We start from the raw sequence: 18,292 nt of genomic DNA on the forward strand, positions 1-18,292 counted from the left end.
GATAGAGGAACCGACAGAGGAGGATAGCGCGGAGAAGCGGCTTGTGAGGAACGGCACGGCGAGGGGAGGGAGGTCGGAACGGAAAATGCATATCCACGGGGTGGATGAAGAGCCGGTCTCTCAGAGAGCTGGCACGGTACAGAGCGGCTATCCCAGCCGCCACCCTCCCGCGACCACCCGCCGTCGACCACCCCCTGCTTCCCTTACCGTGTTACCGCCGCGCGCGAAACCGGCGAAACGTATATCTTCCCTCTGTACACCCTTCCCGTGCTCATCCCCCTTCAGTCGCTTACAGCGCTTCCAAATTCACGTAATAAAGCTTGCCGGCTCGGCAGCTTGCGCGCACGCTAAGTACATTTACCCGGATAGATGAAAATATCAGAAGGATCGACGGAGGAGCTGGCCGGGAAGGGGGGAGGAGGAGAGTAGAGCAGGGCGACGGGAAACAAAGCAAAGGGGAAACGCGCGCGCTGGACTACTTAACATTCTTTGCCCAGGACCGGCGAGTGAATATCGTGTTTCTCCTAAACCATGATATATACATATAATGATATGAGTATATATTTGTTTATAGATATAGCACACTTTCTGTTCAGCGGGCGCGCACTACGGAAAATGTGAGCCGTGTCTCTTTCACATTTTCTCATTTATAATTTCAGCCGTTTGTACGTCAATGCGCATTATTTACTTGGAACAAGAAAGGTTACCGAGAGCTCTATCTGCTTCTCGCGCTTTTTTGTGCGCGACCCTACTTTCTACCCTTTCGCCTCTTTTCTCGCATGGCACTTTCTGCTTCGTGTTTTCATCGCGATACAATAAAATGTAGAATAAATCGAATCGTTTATAAGTACAGTTTATCTTCTATTCAATATAAATACTACAAAACGAGCGTCTCTCTCTTTCTCATGCTTCTTTTAACACTTCAAAAGTTTGCTCGCATGCCATTGTTATATTATATTTTACAATATTTACGTGGCTTTCGTGTATAGTTCTAATTTCTTTCTTCACCATTTATTCCTCTACGGTACGACTTCTAGCTTTTTCAGCATTTTGGCCTACTTTATGTATTATTTTCGTAATTCGGCGAAACGCCAGGTAACCGAAATCCTCTCGTTTTAAAACACCCCGCTCTTTTTGCTCCAGGCGATTCCGACAAGAATGTGTAACTTCCTCTTCTTCAGTGATGGACCGCGCGTAGTTCCGCACATTTGTATTTATTTACTCGTTTTTCACGGAAGAATATGGGATGCGGGGGAGGAAAGGTTGGATGCGCGGTGGTTCTACCCTACAACGTGAAGTGTGTACCGGTGCGCAGGAAGCCGGTGCTTTTGCCAACGTGCATGCTGGATGAAAGGGGGGGGTATGTACGATGTTCATCGGATACTCGCTGCAGGCTACATTGGAGCAGATTAACCGGAAGGGATTATTACAAGGGAGAATAGAGGATGTACGCGTTTATTCGGGGCAAGGGATGAGAAGGACTCTGCGCGTTGCCTCCGCGATGGCCGCACCGCGCGCTCTCTGCGAGAGGATATTTTTTAATTTCACTTCCCTTTTTTTCTCGGATACTCGCGCTGCTACTACGCGCCGAGACCTGTCCTTCAACGATTCACCGCCACGATATGGCATTTGATCTTTCCTCGATGATTTCTGCAGACTCGCGAGCTCCGCGGGGCACGCTGCATTCAGTTAAACGTAAACTCTCGACGAAACTCCATGCGTGATTGTTCCAATTGCCTTTGCGCGGTTAGATCATGAGAAATAGAAAGTCGTGTGAAAAGAAAACTATAAACTCCACACGGATCTCCAAGATATTTAATTAAAGATGTTTTTCCTGATTTGCACATCTTAAGGTGTTTATCTCTTTATTATGTAAATAGATTAAATCTTTAAAACCCTTGATGTAATCTTCTACAAAGTGCATATTTATATAACAGCAATATTTTTTCTGTATTTCAGCGTAAATAAACTCTTCCATTATTAACATAAGCGTTTATAAGAAATAACGAACTGTCACGTCGTCGCTTTTGGTAATCGAATTGTGCTCAGAATTAAATTCAATTTATACAATTTTTGTCTCATCACATAATCAAATTTTTGTTAATAATCAGCTAACAACAAGATTCAGATTGAGAGTATCTATGAAATTATTATATAATTCCGAAGAAAAATAGATCGATTCCGCAAACAAATGCTTTTAATTCCACCATTTGCTCAAAATATTTATGTCTAATGTCTAAATATTAAAAAAAAATCCTGATCGACAAGTAGCAAAACCTGTATCTTCGCACCTTCAAGTAGTAGACATTGACTTTATCAACCCACATTCTGTTACTAAGGTTTTTTTTTAACCAAAACTTTTTCGTTTCAGAACTTTATTGTGAAGTCCGTCCAAGCGGATACGAACTGACGAATAAGATAGGTATATCTCGGATGTGAATCAAGCTTTAGTTACACGCACAGGCACCACCGGGCGGTACACATTCGCGTCGGCGTGTGCTCATATATACGTTTTCCTATCCCCGACGAGGAAAGCAGGGATTAAGCGCATGCACGTGCGAATTCCTCCCCGGCGTATTAAACGATTCGACGAGTTTTATTTATTCAGGAAATGAAAATCCTAATAGACTTTTGCTCCGTTGTTATAATTTCTTGCCGTCCAACGTATTGACGTACGTACCTTTCGCACGTATCGCCGCGTCGCCGCGCCGACTGATATCAGATACGTGATCGCGCTAGGTTACGGAATAAACGGCGCAGCGGCAGTTAAATATCGAAATGAATGGATTTCCGCTAGCATGTGCAGAAGAGTTGTGTCCGCCCAGCGATAGCGAGAGGAGAGAAAAAAGGAGAATGATTTTTTACCGATCGATCTTGATACAAGCAAACGCGCGGGCTCCTCCTCCATCTCCTCGCCGCCGCGATATATATACATATATGAATATCGTTGCGCAGTAATAAAAGAGAGCGGATGGCAAATATTTGTATAATCTTGTGATATTATTGATAAACTGTTTCGCTCAGAAATTCCCTCTTCGACAATTGTTTGTATCGGATAAAAGAAACCTATTTGTTCAGTGCAACGAGTTTGCATTGTAACGTCGTGAATTTCAATGAATTCATTTATCTAATTATTTGCGGATTTCTTGTAAATTGTGTACTTCCTGTCGGTTTCGTAAAAGAAAACTCAATCTGGTATCTATCGGTCTTAATATATTAACCGAGAAGACGTTATAAGCATACGGTCAACAGAAAATTATAATTCAATATATACATATAATCGATGTATGTTCAAGATCTTTTAAAATGGTTATCGGGCTGAAGAAAGACTCATGAGATAATCACATCGAGCGATGTCCGCCCGTCCGAAGCTCGCATACGCGGCGTGCATTAGCGCGTATTGTTTAAAAGGGCCAAGTGCGTGCGTGTGCGAGGTCGGTTATCCGGTATAAGAGAGGCGTGGTAAATATTAGGTACCGTCCTGCACAGCGTTAAGTGTATAAGGGTGAAATGGACAGATAGGGCGCAGGATCGAGGAGGGGGAGGGGGAGAGGGGAGGGATACCTTTCGTCCGTAGAACAGCTGAAGGTAGAGACGGAGGCGGCGACCAAATTGAATTTGGGATCTGGCCTCTGTTTAGATTCCTCGTTGGTTGTTTAGTTTAGAGGAACAAAGAAAACATCTATGTGTTTATTCTAGCCGACGCTTCGCCTCCTCCTCCCCCCTCCCCCCTCCGTCGACTGTACCCCATCGCCGCTTCATCGCGCCCTTTCTCTCTCTCTCTCTCTCTTTCTCTCGCGCGTATGGATCCTACCCTTTCGTGGACACTCTTTCTCTGTCCCTTTTTCTTCATTTACCTTCACCCTGTCGTTTCTTCCTCTCTGGCCGACGTACGTACCCTTCCAGCATACGTGCACTCGTTCTTCCATCTCTCTCTCTCTCTCTCTCTCTCTCTCTCTCTCTCTCTCTCTCTCTTCTTCCAGCGGGGAGCGATAACCCCTTCATCCCTTAAGCGTCTAACACGAGTGCTACGGCGTTTTCAATTGTACATCGACAGATCTCTCTTTCGGTTATTTCGCCAATTTTACTTACAATCGTTATAAAATTATTTAATTAAAATAATTCTTTAATAACAAAAATAAAAAAGTGCTAAATAAACAAAAGTAATCTTATATGCGAAATTACGTAGATTAGTCCCATCAAAATCTTTTTGGAATACACGTTACGATTTCGTTCAGTCTATAAAGAAATTAGCTGTTTTAATTAACTGTGATTTCTTCGTGTGTCAATTCTCGTTCATATCTTAGAAATGGAAGATATATAAACTTTTCGATATAACTCAATATTTTATTCAAATTCAAAAAGGTACATAAATATAATTTACTTCATTTTTTACTGTTAATATCTTCGTTATAAATCTTTCTTTTTAATTTGTCCGTTTATTTAGTTATTGTTGATTAGAACGTTACAAACTCGCTTTCTCAAATCTATCTATACTATATATATTTAGATTTCCGGAAAGCTCCTTTCAGAGAGCGTTTCGTGGGGCATTATCGAAAAAGATTCCAAACCCGTTCGTGAGAAAGCGTTGTCTAAGCGACGCAATTTCCAAAATAAACGATGAACGGCGGCTACGCAAATAATCATCGCGCGTGCTTTTAATTAAGTTTCACTGTCTGAGAACTGGGTATTATTCGAGACGCTCTCTCAGTCCGAGACTCCTTTCTTCTAATCCGCGATATGCGGAGACAGATATTTCTGCAACATGCGGAGAGCGATGTCGCAAGGACAGGAAGTGTAGCTTTCAATAACGATGAGGGAGCGAATTTGTACTACTAACTTAATTGTCTATATAAAATAGTCGTACTTCTTTTCTCCGAAGGTACTACTGCCCTTAATATCGTAGAATAACTTAATCGCGAAATGTTTCAAATATAATATAATTCTAACAAAGAACAGTAATAACTCTTAATAATAATAATGGAAAAATCATAATGTTGAAAAAAATATAATTATGAAATGTTGAATTAATTACAACGACGATATAAAATCATATACGAATTATTTTTTGCCAACAGATTATTAAATATATTAATAAGTATAACTGTCAATTAATTCTTCCCCGGATATCATTTATTTAAAAAAATGGATAATTATAATAATAGTTAAGTAATAATATTTTAAAAGTATTTCAATGCATAATTAATATTTTTTGTAAGTTATTGAATAATCTATCTTTGATAAAAGTAGATTGAGCTTGATGCGATCTTGTGTTCTATTAATAAACATATTGATTTAATTAAAATATAATAATTAATTTTGATCAATATAGATTTATTCGTAATAATCAAGATTTTTTTTTAATAAAACAATTGTAAAACACATTGTAAGTTTTATGAAAACCGATTTTCATCATTCTCGTTTGCTGTCCGAACAATGAAACAGTTTTTCATAGTCACTTAACATCATCAAATTATCGTAATTTTACGTAATTTTACGAAAACAGATAAAGTGAAATATAGACCCGTCAATTCAATCCCAGAATTGGACGTAAGTTCTTTCGAGATGTAGCCGAGGAACCAAATCTGGAGAACAGTATTGCATATGAATGAAAGTGTCGGAAGTAGACATCTTCAAACTGAAGCTCGAAAGAAATCGGGCATTTCGATTCCCACGTCCACTGTCATTGGTCGACATCGCTGACAAGCGTGATAAGGAAGCGACAGAATGCATGCGGTGACCGTGATAAAAATGAACAAATGTGGAGGTAGTGGAGGTATCACAAGGTGATATAATTGTATTTGTCTATTCTATTCCCTTTTCCATGTAGTTAGTTTCCTCCAATACGAGGAAACTAAATTTGTAAAGCTTAACAGTTTGATCAACAAAACCTATATGTGTATATCTCCTCCTTAATGCTTATCTCTGGTTTACAGTTTACAAGCGAGAAAATAACGTTCTCTTTTAACGAAAAAGACAAATAAAAACTAGATTAGGCTCTTTGCACTGTAAAATTATTCTCTATCAACGCATAAATGAAATTATATTCTTTCTCGTCTGCAGCATTTATTGTCTTTATAGTAGGAAAATAATAGCTAATTTCTGCGTATTAGTCTATTTTTTCTATAATATCAGGATTCTCCGTGTTGTATAGGAAATTTTGAAATTCAACAATTAAATGTCCGATCTAACACAGTAGAATCAAGAGATTTATACCTTCAACTTAATATATTAACTCGGTATTTACAGTTACACAATACGGCGATATATTGATAAATTATCAAGTTGATATTTCAAAGTTATACTTTTCATGAATCATGACAAACAAGGAACTGATTGTTTCAGGTGTGCTGTATGCGCGACATCGTTATAAAATTGTTTTATGTCTTGGCGAGAAATTGTTGTCGACGATTTGCCGCGATTCCAATGATGTAATTATAGTGTGACGAGAAATGTTTGATCGCGATGCTGCCGCGAGTTATTTCAGGTGGCACAGGGAAATCTTAGTTTTGTCAACTGACGTTAAGCTGATGGTCCGAACTGTGGAAACCATGTCGATGACGTCATCACTGTCGTTGTAATCGACTACAATAATAATATTCATTTCCAATCTTTTTGTAGCCAATATTTTAAATCAGGAATGATTCATTAACAAGACATCTGATATGAGTCAGTTGTAATCTTTCGAAGAGTACTAGTCAATAAAATTTATTTGTTAAGTTTCAATTACAAGTAATACTATATAAATAGACAGACAATAGGCTATTAAGAAAGAATTTCAGCTTGTGAACTATTTTTTAAATTAAATTCATCAAAAATGACAAAGAAATAAAAATATTAACTCGTGAAAAGTAACGTCAAAAAATCTTGCAGTTAAATAGTTAAAATTGCCAGTAAAAATATCAATTAACATTTAATAAAAAAGCAAGAGTCTAAAAAATCGATCTTTCCAAATAAAAAACGGTAAATTAGGTATACTAATAGCGAAACAATCGCCCGCGAATGGTGACGTAATATAGTTCGTGTATCACCAAACGTTAGAAGGATGTTCGACAAGTTTCTCTCAGGTATCACTCAGCGATACGAACCGAGCGTGTGAATAATGGAGGGTAATCGCCCTTGCCAGTCTCCGTCGACCTTTGCTCTCTCTCCGAGGTTAGCGAAGTGGGAGACTAGAAGGGTGAGATTTCTAGATTAGATTTAAGTACACAGCCGTGAGGTTTCGACCGGTTAATAATGCAGATAAAACCGAGACTTGGAAGACTACACAAGACGTCGCGCGCTGTACTCTGGCATACCCCGAGTTTCTGACTTCTGTCTTGCCGTCGAATTCCGACCTCACCACCACTATCGTGCGTCGAGTGGTTAGTATTCTTGGAGATCTTGGAGATTATTTGATTATCAGTTTTGACAAATCGGCAGATTAAAAAGAATTAAATTCACTTTGGAATATATTTCTAAACAATGCTATTTATCGGTTACACGCAACATTGGAAAAAATCATAAAGAAGCATCAATTATTGTTTAATGCAAGAGGAAAAATTGACATATTGTGATGCTATAATAAAAAATAACATTTGTAATATTGTAGTATTACCATCATATTTATATATTGTATTATATAAAATATTAATTCGTGAAACATTTATATTGAAAATCTTATTTTGCTTTTCCGTTTATATTTTTTCTATCTTCTATATAACAACGTTTTTTCATTATTCATATACAAATGTGAATAAAGTTTCATTAACTTTCGGCGACTTGTCTTTCCAAACTCGTCTAATGACTCATAATTCCGACGATTTTCATATTATAAAGCATTCAAATGTCACATATAGCTGTATCGGCTGAAACCAATTTAACGAGATGACCTTTCCATCACGATGTAATCGCAGGAGTGCCGTGTTACGCACATTTTCCCACACTAACCTATCATTATCCTTTCACTAATCGTTACTCGTTAAGTACGCGCGTATTACGACGGTGCAAATAACAACAGCTTTTACTAATTTACTACTTTGTGAAATAACGAGCGCTATAAAGATAATCGTAACTTATATAGACAGCACAATGTTTCGCAATGAGAATCTCTTAGGGAGCCATTAAAAAAAAAGAATATTTAGTTAAACTAGAAGCTAAAAAGGTCATTATTCCTCAAGGTCTATCATTATCTTGATACACGTGCCTTAAAAAAAATATCATTCTTCACGCAATTTAAGACAAATTGTTGACGATTGTATTAATAGAGACATTTTTACGAATATAGAAATATAATTTTAAATCTGTTAAAATTATTTGGCATGACTGTGTTTACTATGGGTAAGTTATTTTGAACCTCGCAATAAGAACATTGACGTGAAAAATAATTAAGACACATCATGAATACTCTTTCGGAGGAAACGTTATTAATCACTTTCGTCAAGCTGATTCACGCTTCGACATACATACTTTAACAAAGTAACTTGGGGGGAGGAAGAAGGGGGGCCGGCGAAACAATTCCCACTTCGAGAGTTTCTAGCAGCACCCGGCGCAAACGAGCCTAATCAGACCAGAAGCAAACCAGATCGCTACTCTCGGAAAGGAATTTCCATCCCCGACGATGCAAGGCCCCCGAGAGGAGAATAAAGGCCACCCAAATCCACCCGTTTCGGGTAATTTATTAAAATCCTCGTCGCTCACGTCGTACCGCGGGAGTTCTTCAACGCGCGCGCAAGAAACTACCGAGTGCTCCGATCCGAGACCTTTTATGCCCCGGCCAGCTGGCTCAGCACGACAAAAATTCTTTCAATTACAGAAAAGCGAGCTCTCCTTAACTCCGCCGGCATCGATATTCATAGCGAAGCGTGTTACGTAAAAGTTACGGCCTGCGCCGGGCGAGGAAGAGAGGATGCGAGCCGCTTATAGGCTGGCGAGGGTAGGGGAGGAGGAGGCAGAGAAATGGCACGAGGAAAAGCTGGGAAAAGAAGAATTGGTCGGGCAAAGGGGGATGCCAAGCTGCCTGATTGGGAAGGACAGCCTATCCGCAATTTGCGATCCATAAAACTGGAGCGGGAGGTGAGAACTCGCTTGTCTTTCATCGATGCCCCCGGTCTCTTCCTCTCCCGCTGCTCTCTCTCTCTCTCTCTGTCCTTTCTTTTTTTTAATCCCTCCCCCCGCTCTCGCCCTTTCCACCCCATCCGGCGTTTCATTCGTACTTTGCGCCCATCCTCGCAACCCCTTTTTGCATTTCAAGGAACGCCGATACTCCCGCTGGAGATATCCTTTGGATTCTCTCCGGGCGTTTGGATATTAACCGAGAGATAAACCGGAATGAGGAATCTAATGAAATATCGACGTCATTCACGGTAAAAGTTTGTTTAATTTGAAAATGCCGTCCACGCGCGACGGTAAATTATTGAATGCACGGGCGAATGGGCATCGCGCGGTAAGCTGGTATTAGGATTCAGAGTGTTTATTCGGAAAAGGTGAAGGGTGAAGTTGCTTGACGTGTGACGGAAAAATAGTGACGATTATAAATATCTATAAACGTAATTTTAAATTCATTATTTATAATATAGAGAAATAATTGTATTTGTCGTATCAAAAAAACTCCTAAAATAACTGTAGCAATGTTCGCGATCTCTTCGCCAGATAAACAACATAAAATTATCCTATAAACAATAAACGATGACAATTGGTAAATTAAAAATTAATAAAAGTAATATGGAGTGAGAAAGTGATATCACGTCGGTACACAAACGAGCTAGAAAATTCTGAACGCACACGTACGCACGCATGAATGTAGGTTGTAAAAGAGGATATTGTGTTAACGTGTGCGTACGTATTACGGCCACGCACACACACACGCAAAACTTACATTACACATGCGACACCGTACATCTGCTCGGTCGTTGCTTGTGTAAATAAAGATTCCCTTATCGGTAAGCTAGCACATATATAGCGGGATATTTTGGAAGCCTTCTATATTACTTCTTGTATATACTCGTGTACATGTATACGTATGTCTTTACTTCGGTTGGATGACTAAACAACGACTGAAAACCATAATTGAATGGTTGGATAAATACTTGTTAATAAAATTAGTCGTAATAATATACTCGAGAAACTATTTGGATTTCTTATAAATCTTGGACGAGCGTTATAAGTTTTCGGTACGTAAGAGAGTCTTTGTACAATCCTTCGAGAGGCCATTTTACTCTTATTTTAAAATGTGGAGGAAGGAAGTGTCGATTGAATCGAACATCAACGAACTTCGGAATCTCACGACTTTATGAAGTTGCCTTGATCGTTTTGGGATCGAGTTTTGGGTAACCATTGACTTTTGCTGACCGTCCTACCGCGATTCGACCGCGATTTCCTTACTGCCATTGTGTCACACTTGAAGCAATCTTGATAGACTCCGTAACTTCGCTAGAATCTCGCATAGCTTTCCGAGTAATGGGTTAGGTTAATGTCGACAATTGTCCCGTTGAGTCAATTATTTGCAATCTCTATGCAGAATTTCAAAGCGATTCTGTAGTTAACTTATTAACCGGGCGGAAAGTTTAAGCAGAAGTTAAGATTCCGCGCATGCCGAATGAGATATTACGTCAATGTGAGAATTTTTATCTACAGAAGACTGAGACGACCCCACATCCTTATCGTTTAGAAATAATATTTTTTGGCATTACTGCACCAAAGCTTTACACATACACCTATCGTTGCAAAAGTAATTAATTAAAAACTTAGATTTTCGTCAGAAAACATTGATAGTTGGAAATTTTTACATATGCGCGCGATTTATTGAACTACGTCAATAAATCCGAACAATTCAATGTATAGTCAAAAAGTGGCGACAATATTTTATCTGATAATATTTTAACATTTTCACGAGAATAAACGATACAAATAAAAAAAAAAGTTATAAAGTCAAAAGTGTATCGAATGTAAATAGAAAATCCCATGTCCGGTCAAGCACCGAATAACGCAGTTATTACTGCAATTTGATCAAATGTGCCAGTTTTCCAAAATGGATTTTCGACTGCGAAAACGCGCGTAACACCTGAGATTCCCGCACGGTATCCAACAACGCGCGTCGAAGTTGTCCCGATACGAGTCGGGAGCCAAGTTTGCGTTAGAACTCACCGATCGAAGTACCGCGGCCCGAAACTGTTTATAATTTAAGGGGTTCTTGAGAGTCGAGAGCCGGCTGCGGAGGGTTCGGAGTGACGCAGTAGCCTAAGGACGTCGCGAGGGACGATGTCGTTCTATTGCGGTTACGGGTGTAAGGAGAGTCTCGGATAGGCAGAGGAGAGAAGAGCACGGTGAAAAGCACGAAGTCGAAGTGTCGAGGTGTCTACGTGCCTGATATCACAGACCCTGATATCTTCGTGACTTCGTTACGAGAGGATGTAATTGCCGCGACACTTTCACGTGTTCCAATTCGTGTACGTTAATGTGGGAAACTGTGTCCTTATTAAGAATAGAGCCACTTTGGTTTTCGAAACTGTAATAATTCGAAATTTTGGACGAGCGGTAATTTAATTAAAATATATATAAGCTACTACCGAGGCTACTACGAAATGCAATCAACTTAAAATATAGATAACGGATATAAATAATATTAAATATAAGTCTCATTTTCAGCTTGTAACAGATAATTTATACTGTTTATTTTTTATTTTTTTCTGTTTAAACATAAAATTTAGACAAGCTTTCAAATATTTATAAATAATTACATCTCCTTTTTATTCACATTAAACAATAAAGGTAAAAGATATCTGTTATATAAATTATTCGAGAATAAATGCTGATTTGTTTGGGTGCATTTATTTTTAAGTGTGGTATGTATAATTAAATATAGCATAAAACTAAATACTTATTTAGCAATTTATTTCGAGATCCGAGTTTATATTCCCCAGAATTGAAGTGATCGAAAATGGATAGCAAAAGACAATAAAAAAAGACTTGAATATCGTTGAAAGAAATTACCACGTATTAGAAAATTAAATTTGTATTGATTTAATATAATATTAGAAATTCAGAATTTCTTAACAATGATGATACTCTTTCGGTTTGACCTGGACGTAATAAAATGTCGCGACCTGTATTCATTTTGATATATACCTCAGCTAAACTCGGCAAGATTAATACGGTACATGCATTTTAATATTAGCTCGATAGTCGATCCTTCGGATGGGGAAACACGATTTTACTCCTTGGGTCATCGGGAATAGGGAAACCGAAAATAAAACTCGATAAACGGTTTCGTATTACGCGGGTCCCTCGGTATTAAACCTGCTTATTCGCATTTATAATTAATTATCCCGCGGCTAATATCGGACGCATATAAGGTTTGCCTTCTGCTCTTCAAGGTGCTCTACGATATGTGCTATATGAAAATTGGTATAAAAAATTTGAGAAATTGGAACAGTTGGAAGAAATACAAAGATAGCAATATGTGTGTTGACATTTTTGATATGCTATCCAATGATAGATTAGTTACGTTTTGGCTAAAAACTTGGGTTTATTTATAGATTGTAGACGAAGAAACAAAGCAGTGTTTATTGATTCGCTATATAGACGATTCGCGAAATACATATATATCATATAAGCGCGCATACGTCGTGAGCCATATTATATCCTTTGCGGAAACGAAACCGCTGGAAAAGACCGCTTTAAAGGCCATAAAACATTTGTTTCCACCCGTCACCGCTTGCCCGGGGGTGGTATATTGCGTTCGTCCGCGAGCGCGGGATTTTGAATTGAATTTGAAATCAGGGTGCCCCGATTTTATGACGGCCGGGTGTCAAATGTCGAAGTGTCGCGCCCGGTGCCGGCTTATCGCCGGGAAAACTCTGAGATCCCGAGGACGAAAGCTCCAAAAGGGCGTTATCGGTTTACGCCGCAGCGCAGGTCGCGATACAGGATGCCGGAAGATCGTTCAATTCCGTTTTCGATTTGGACCTCGCGTGAAAAGGCGACGGAAAGAAGGGCGTAAAAGGGCACGAAGGTCACTGTTTCGTTTTATTGCGACTCTACTCCACCTTGATGATCACTCCAACCGATCGGATCATTCGGATCGTACTTATAACTCAGAAGTTCCAAGTTATTTTCTTCCAACTTGTTGCAGATGTTTTCCGCGAGATCCCGAGATTCTCTTGTTATTATTAGCAATATTCAATTATTACGATTTTTTTTATCTCAGATTTGTATTTGCCATATACGATTAATTTAGTATTAAAAGAGAACAAGATCGAAATTGATTTCATTTCTTCATCTCATTATTACGCTTAAATAAAGCAGATACGAGAAGTAACGTCACTTTGAAGATCTTTTCTACAATGGTGTTTGTATACGAGACAAGCGGATGTTATGTTAACATAGCATTGATATCAGATTATAAACCACAATGTCGACAATATAATTATACACACCGATGTTTGCAGTAAATTGTGTTATTATTAATCTGCACGTGCGACATTAATACGTCGAAATGTTGTGAAATATGTGCAATGTGCATGTTAAATAAAAACGATATTGTTCAATAGATTTTGTACAAGATCAGCATTGATCGTTAATATCTGGACAAACAATATCAGATTGTGAGAAACTGCTCCTCTAGTAACAGATATTTCTTCTAGTATTTCTTCACGATAGCACGCGTCATGTGCCACACACTGACAACAAATGTTATTAATGTTAAAAAGAATGTTATATTGTTGGCGCGGATTAACGTCTCGAACCTTATCGCGTATAAACAGCTGTGGCTTTATTTAGTGATATTGTATGGATCGATGTTTTATCACATTTCGTCATCGTTTGATAAAAACGGCTGTGTTTCATTGTTTAAATTAACAAATTCAGTCTGATCGTCGTGTCTTAAACAACCACTATTTATATACACTTATGTGACTAGTAAATATTTTTTGTTCCATGCTTTGAGACTTTCCAAATACAATGACACTCCCTCACCCTTTGATTTATCATGTGTCATTATCAATTTCTCCCTCTCTCCCTCTTCCTTCTCCTCGCCTCCCTACCCCGTCTTTCTCTTTCTCTCTCTCACTCTCTCACTTACTCACTCATTCTCTCACTCACTCGCTTAATAGAATATAGCATTTTAATATTCTATTCATATTACTACGTCAATATAGTCATAATGTTGTACTAATGGTTGAATTAGATTGTACTTGACTGAAAAAAATAAAGTATCGCAGATATATTTTTAATTTTCTGTATATATGTTATATACTTTTTAAAATTATATTTAATTATTAATTAATTGTACTTAATAATTAAATATTTAATTTTACATAAAATTAATGTAAAAATCAAAGAGATAGAAAGAGAGAGAGAAAGAGAGAGAGAGAGGGAGGGAGAGAGGAGGGAGAGAGAAAATAGATTTAAGACAGAATACTAACAGTTAGCACGTTAGAATTAGTTGCATAATATTCATGTTGATCTTAGATTAAAAAGATTCGTCAATCCTTGTTAGTTCTGACAAGCTAGTCAGAACAAGATTGAGTCAGGAAAGCAATAAAAAAATAAATATTGCATGTGCAGTGATAAATCCAGGTCATTCTCGAAGATTAATTTCTCACCTGATCGTTGTCTTGTTGATCTTGCCCGTAAGTGGAAGTATCACCATTAGGGGTGGTGGCGGCGGAGGGTCGCTGTGACGTTGACAAGTTGATCGCGCCGTCTCCGTCTGTATCATGATCCATTATGCCATCGTCCTGAAATCACGCCGCGATCATCGTTATACGTTAGTACGCTCTCGCGCACCAAGCTCGATTATAAATGGCGCGCACTTTTGGAGAACGTTGCTATTCGTTGCATTTTCCTCATCATTGCAATTCTAATGATATAGTAATATGTAATAAATAACACTAATCTAACTCATTAATCTTGTTTAGTTATAATATATTAAATTCGCATCTGTATTATAATATAAAGTTATTATAATACAAATTGTCATTTTTTTACCGAATAAAAATTGTACGTCAACTTATATTTACATTTGTATTTAACCCACGTTCACTTCGATTCAATAATTAGTTTAAGATTTGATTTTATACATGTGCTTTTAACTTCTAATTGTATTTTTTTATCGTTATTATTCACTGCTTTCAAACACAATGTAACTCCTTATTTGACTTCTGTGTTTTAGCGACATTTAATTGACTTATCTCCGCATAATTATTTTTTTATTCTCTGTACTATGTGTTCTTTGTTTAATTATCTAATTTATTATATTTGTTTTGATAATTGAGGAAAAAAACTGTTTATGTTAGATATATACGTCCCGTGTACATTTAAGAGATATTACATAAACTATATTTATTTTTTAAACTTAACACCTCTCGATTGCTTTCTTGGCCTTTGACTTCTTACGTTATATTTGTACGATTTATTACTTATCTCTCACATATAGAACATTTGAATAGATACGACCTCTAATCGTTTAATAACCTGTATTGTACTATTTTTCCTGCTTCTCTATTTAAAGAAATATAATTCATTAAAAGAATGACGCATAAAATATACACAAATACTAGCATAAAATCTGTATAGTCATACGTAAGTACTAGTAAGTGATAAAAATATATCAGAAATACCCAGAAAGAGAGTTGTACAACAAACACACTGTAATACTCACTATATTTAATTGTTGAACACAATTAAATATAATGAGTATTTTAGGAATATTCGGTCATGATCCCGGAGCGTGGTAATCGTGACGAAATTTCAAAACATGCTCCTATCCGACATTGCCCTCGTGTGAGCCATGATTTTAAGATCGAAGTCTGACGCACGTGATTCCACCATATACCTAACGTAAGAGAAATAATGTTTCGCGGTTGCGAAAAGCTAATAATACGTGCTTTCCCGGAAATGCGTAACATCACGCTAAGGATTCTGCTAAATTTTCACGCCAAGACTCTGCTTCTCGTCATAAGCGATGTATAATACACAATACCTACGTGCTTATCGTAAATATTTCGCGAGCATCGCGCGCGGATAGTTCAGCCGCGTATAAATAATTCGTAAATTCCATCGTAATACCGTACGCGAAGTGTACAAAGCGCGGTGTATATTGATGAAAGTAGAAAATTATACAATAAGGTGTGTACGCGTGTATATTATGAATAGCTAATTTATCGCGAACTTAAATAAGAAATTAACGCGTCCGCGGTAAAGCGTAAGAAACAAAATGAATGTGGGACGTAAATGTCCCGCGGATTGTTGCATTGCGTTCGTGCGCCTGTGTAAAATAGATCCCAAATTAAATCACAATTAACATATTAATTATTCAGGAAAAATTAGTCACGCAATATTCTTCGATCTTGCATCTTACCCGCCCGGCTAAATTGGAAAGCGTCATTTTCTCTCAGAAAGGAATAATTACGCGCGACGTGCAACCGTTAATTAAACATCGGCGAGTTATTTCGAATTCCACGGCTGCAGTAGAGGTGCGTTCGCAGACGTATTTCGTAAAAATAAAAAAAATAACACGCAATCAAGCGTCGTATAATTAATGCCCACTTCACGATCATCGATTATTCACGACGACAGTCGCGATTAATGTTGCGTCACGCTTAAAGTCGCCTAAGACGATCGCTTAATTAATTCTTAATTAATGTACGCGTCGCGCCGAGAATTCAATCAAAATTCCTTACGTCTGTTTCGGTTCGCTGTTAGGCGCGTTGCAGTCCATGAGAATTAACGGTTTTGCTCTCCGACGAGAAGAGGAAGAAAAATCTGCTGTTTCCGGCGTCACAGAGAGAGAGAGATTGCCGCTTCACGCGGCAAGCGGCATTTCCGGCCCCCCGAAAGCGCCACGACGCGACGTGGCGCGTATACGCGGCCGCAAACACTCCGCGCCTACGTCCACTGTAAACATCCGGAAATGGTATGGCACACGCGGAAATCCCCCGCGCAATGGCGGCGGAAGTCGCCTCCCCGGGGGATTGTGTCTCACGAAGGCACCGGCTATACACGTTCCTCGCACTGCATCCAGAAAGCGGCACTTTGAACCTCCTCCGCGAAACTCCAGTCACTCGCGGCGGCGGGGGGAGCGGGGGGCGGGGGGTTGCGAGATGAAGGGAGGGCGGGAACGCAAAGGGGGTAAGACGAAAGCGCACCCCCTGACAAACTGAGCGCGACGGGCAGCGCGACGATAAGAGTAAAGGGAGTGAAAACGAGAAAAAAAATGGGTGAACGAAAGAAGAAGGGGGAGGAGGAGGGAGAGCGCGACGGATTTCGCGAGGAAGACGAAAGCCAAGCGTTAGCGCGCCGACCGTAGTAGAGCGAGGACTAAACACTAAAAGCGGCACAGGCATACCGAGCAGCGCTCGACCGGCGGGGCTGTTGCTTATTGTGTAAATATAAACAAATATAGTTGAAACCAACCAACAGGCCTGCTTTCAGCCCCCCCGCCCCGCCCCTCAACCCCCCGCGCTGCCGCAGTCCTCCGCTCAATGTGTGTACCCTACCTTCTTCTCCTCCACGTTCCCTCGTAATCCCCCCCTACCCGCGTTACCGCGTCCCCTCTACGCGGCACATCCAAAGACTTTCCCCCCTCGGCCCCCTTAGACACCTACCCTTCGTCACGTCCCTGACCCCACTGCCGCCGCGACTACATCATACGCGGCACATCGTGGTCTCTGACTCGCCTCACCATATGTTCATTTCTCCTCCTTACTCTCGTTCCCTGTCCATATCCTCTATCTCCTTCTCTTTCTCTCTCCTTCTCCCTCTCTCTCCCTCTCTTTTTCTATACCCGCGCATCACACATCGCCGCACTCTGTCGCCCGAAGTTGCTGGATTACGTGCAAGCGGGGCCCTAAGAGATCTTCGAGGTTCTTCTTTTTTTTGTGGGACGCCTCCATGGATCGTGGAGAAAGGAAACGGTCGAAGTGCGTCTTTTTCTCGGATATTTCTGACGTGCGTGTTGTGGGAATAGCTATAATTATTCGGGGTTTACCAGTTTACGTGCCAAAGTTCTTCACCGTCGATCAATTGATAACTGTACGAAGAGGAATGTAAAATTTTCCCGAAGCTCTTGGTACAAAAATTTTGAAAATAAAAGAAGTTGAACACTTGAATAAGAAGGAAAAATTATATTTCAGTTACTTTGGATGTGTATAGCGGGTACCAAATTTATTTTGATTGTTTCTGAAGATATGTAAAATACAAAGAGATATAAATGTTTTAAATAGAAATGTTCGTTGTTTGTATATATCGCCTTTTATAAAAAAAATCTTCATAAAAATGTGCGTTCGTTATACGTGCACAAGATACTCGTACA

The 18,292-nt window shown here is 39.2% G+C and overlaps 1 protein-coding gene across 23 annotated transcripts in view; it reads right to left on the reverse strand.

The window, feature by feature from the left end:
- LOC112459522 (forkhead box protein P1-like) overlaps positions 1–18,292 on the reverse strand; it is a 288,209-nt gene that overhangs the window by 86,227 nt on the left and 183,690 nt on the right. For 22 of the 23 annotated variants that reach the window (XM_025023670.1, XM_025023686.1, XM_025023678.1 and 19 more), the window contains one exon: positions 14,583–14,717. In XM_025023670.1, the coding sequence (XP_024879438.1) occupies positions 14,583–14,717 (135 nt within the window). Of the gene's footprint in view, positions 1–14,582; positions 14,718–16,661; positions 17,269–18,292 lie in introns of those variants that run through there. The other variant, XM_025023683.1, reaches the window with a different exon arrangement.

This window comes from Temnothorax curvispinosus, unplaced genomic scaffold (assembly GCF_003070985.1).
Source record: "Temnothorax curvispinosus isolate PA1 unplaced genomic scaffold, ASM307098v1 QBEX01009885.1, whole genome shotgun sequence".
Classification (NCBI taxonomy): domain Eukaryota; kingdom Metazoa; phylum Arthropoda; class Insecta; order Hymenoptera; family Formicidae; genus Temnothorax; species Temnothorax curvispinosus.